Here is a 2946-nt window from a genome sequence, read left to right as displayed (position 1 = left end):
TCGATATACTCCATATGTGTGCGTGTGTGTGTGGTGTGTGTATGTGCGTGTGTGTGTGTGCGTGAGTGTCTGTATCCTCCGATTGATTTTAGTTGAAATGACTTCTTTGAAAAGTTTAAACTTTATGAGTTAAACTGAAATCGAAATTATTTTATGGCCGTACTATCAAGAGTAATTATGATAATTTTGAAACCCTTATTTCTGAAAATAGTTAGGAATAGGTTTTCTATATAAACCAGAAACTTAGAATTATATATAAATGTGTGTATGTATGTATGTGTGTGTGTGTGTGTGTGTGTGTATGTTAGTGAGTGTATCTATAAAATATGTATCTATACCAACGTGTATGTGTGTGTGTGATTTGTTCATTTTTCTCTATATAAGCGGGCAGATGGAGCTGTGAATGTTCAAAAAATAAAAGTTCGTTTGATTCCATAAAGTTATTTTATCAAGTAATACTGGTAATAATATAATAATAATAATAATTATTATTATTATATTATAATAAAATGATGATGGAGAAGATGATGACGATGATGGTGGTGATGATGACGGCTCTGGTTGTCTACGGAAACCCAAGTGAGGGAGTTGAATGAACTTTTTAATTTGGTGAAGGCTTGAGGTGTGAGCATGTTTGGAAGTTTTTAAATGAGTGTTTCAAAATTTTTACGAAATACTCAAATGTTGAGTATCTAAATCAACAGTGCTTGTTCGAAGTTCAGTATTTAAGTAGTAATTTAGCACCGATTACTGCTACTAGTCTTTCAATCCTACCACGAAGTAGTTACAAAAATCTTAGATACAACGCTACCTTCATTTGATACAATTTAAAAGGTTGATATAAGATACTTACGTGTCAATAAATAAATTAATTAATAATTAAATGATTAATCAAATGATTAAATAAATAAATAATTAATTAATTAAATTTTCTTTTCTTCTGTCGATCGTCTCTTAGTTAAAACATTGAATCTAACCTCCCAGTTTGAGAAAGGTAAGATATATTAAATTAATTATTATTAATTATATTAAATTTAGTTATTACTGATTTTCTCATTTATTTTATATTTATATAAATAATAATATAAACAAATTATATATATAAATAAATAAATTTGTAGGAAAGTCACAACTTTTAGCCCCGCATTTTCGGGGTAAATTTAGGATTCAGACTTTCAGATATGTACAGTCGGACATACAGTTGTTTAGGAAAGTCTGTGAAACAACTGCCAATGCTGTGACTTTCCTAAACAACTCTACAACTAAGAGTCTGAATCCTAAATATAATTATATATATATATATATATATATATATATATATATAGAAAGAGAGAGTTAGAGGTATAGAAGGAAAGTGAAAAATAGAGCCAGAGAGAGAAAAGAGAGCCAGAGAGATAGATAGATCCAGACAGAGAGAAGGAGATATATATATATATATAATATAAATAATTTTAATGCGCCTTCTCTAAAAAAATATATATATAATTATAAAAATAAATATATGTAACCAATAAAATGTTTAAAAATATATTTTGTATTTATTGAAAAATAAATCCATGTTCTTCTCTAAAAAAATATATATATAATTATAAAAATAAATATATGTAACCAATAAAATGTTTAAAAATATATTTTGTATTTATTGAAAAATAAATCCATGTTAATCATTGATTTTCCCATGGAAGAAGTGTCCGCGAGCTTCTGGGATACCTTCGACTGGAGATGGGTCTCTCCGGAGCAAAGTAAATTTAAATCCAATTTCTATTTATAGTTTTTGGTCTCAAGCTAGATGATGCTGATGATGATGAAGAGGAGAATGATAGAATTATAATAAAATGACAATGATGGCGATGATGATAATGATGATGGTGATGAAGATAGTGATGATGATGACGATTATGATAATGATAGGAATGATGATGGTGGTGATGATGGTGTGATGATGATGGTGATGAAGGTAATGATGATGATGATGATGACGGTTGTGATGATGATGGAATGATGGTGGTGATGATGATGGTGGCGATGATGATGATGAAGAAAAATAAAAGTGATAACATCTTTTTAATATCGTTCGAACAAATGAATGAATAAATGAATGAATGAATGAACGAACGAACAAATGAATTAATTAATTAATTAAATTCTCTACTTAGCATAAGAACAAACAAAAATCATTAACCTTAAACAATTGTAAATATAAAAAAAATATTATACTTTAACGTAATTTATTTAACAATATGATGATAAACAATAATTATGAAATAATAAATAATAATAAAAAAAAATTCTCAAATAATTTTTTCTCAAATATTTAAATATTTGTGAATATTTGTAAATATTCAAATATTTGTGAATAAAATGGATTACAAAAAAATATATCTCCAGGAGAAAATCAAGAGTACCGACACATCGGACAGCATGATTTTACCGACCTGACCGTTGAAGATCGCGAATGTAAAATTAATACTTGTTTCGATTCAAATAATTTTATTCTTTCTCTTTCTGTATGCCTCTCTTTCTCTTTCTCTTTCTCTCTCTCTCTCTCTCTGTTTGTCTGTCTGTCTTTCTTTCTCTCTATTTTTCTCCCCCTCTCTCTCAATCTCTCTTTCTTTCTCTCTCTCTTTCTTTTGTTTTCTCTCCTTTTTTCTCTCTCTGTTTCTCTCTCTCTCTCTGTTTCTCTCTGTCTGTCTTTCTTTTTCTCTGTTTTTCTCCCCCTCTCTCTCAATCTCTCTTTCTCTCTTTCTTTCTTTCTTTCTTTCTTTCTTTCTTTTTTCTCCCTTTCTTTCTTTCTCTCTTTCTTTCTATCTCTCTCTCTCTCTCTCTATATATATATATATATATATATATCGAGCATTTTATTTTTAATATGATTAAACACGAAATTAATGACCGTCCTACAGATCTGTTCAAAGAGTTCAAAACTTACCTGCAAGAATCCTACCC

The 2946-nt window shown here is 28.7% G+C and overlaps 1 protein-coding gene across 1 annotated transcript in view; it reads left to right on the top strand.

Annotated features, from left to right (window-relative positions):
* Window positions 1-548: 548 nt before the first annotated feature.
* HELRODRAFT_164804 (hypothetical protein) overlaps window positions 549-2946 on the top strand; it is a gene marked incomplete at both ends in the record, with an annotated part of 8626 nt that continues 6228 nt past the window's right edge. Inside the window, 4 exons of the mRNA XM_009030765.1 lie at window positions 549-579; window positions 1122-1268; window positions 1686-1742; window positions 2389-2457. Coding sequence (XP_009029013.1) covers window positions 549-579; window positions 1122-1268; window positions 1686-1742; window positions 2389-2457 — 304 coding nt within the window. The remainder of the gene's footprint in view (window positions 580-1121; window positions 1269-1685; window positions 1743-2388; window positions 2458-2946) is intronic.

This window comes from Helobdella robusta, assembly GCF_000326865.2.
Source record: "Helobdella robusta unplaced genomic scaffold HELROscaffold_7, whole genome shotgun sequence".
Lineage (NCBI taxonomy): Eukaryota > Metazoa > Annelida > Clitellata > Rhynchobdellida > Glossiphoniidae > Helobdella > Helobdella robusta.
Note: the sequence above shows the minus strand (reverse complement) of the source record. Positions and strands in the feature narration are given on the sequence as shown.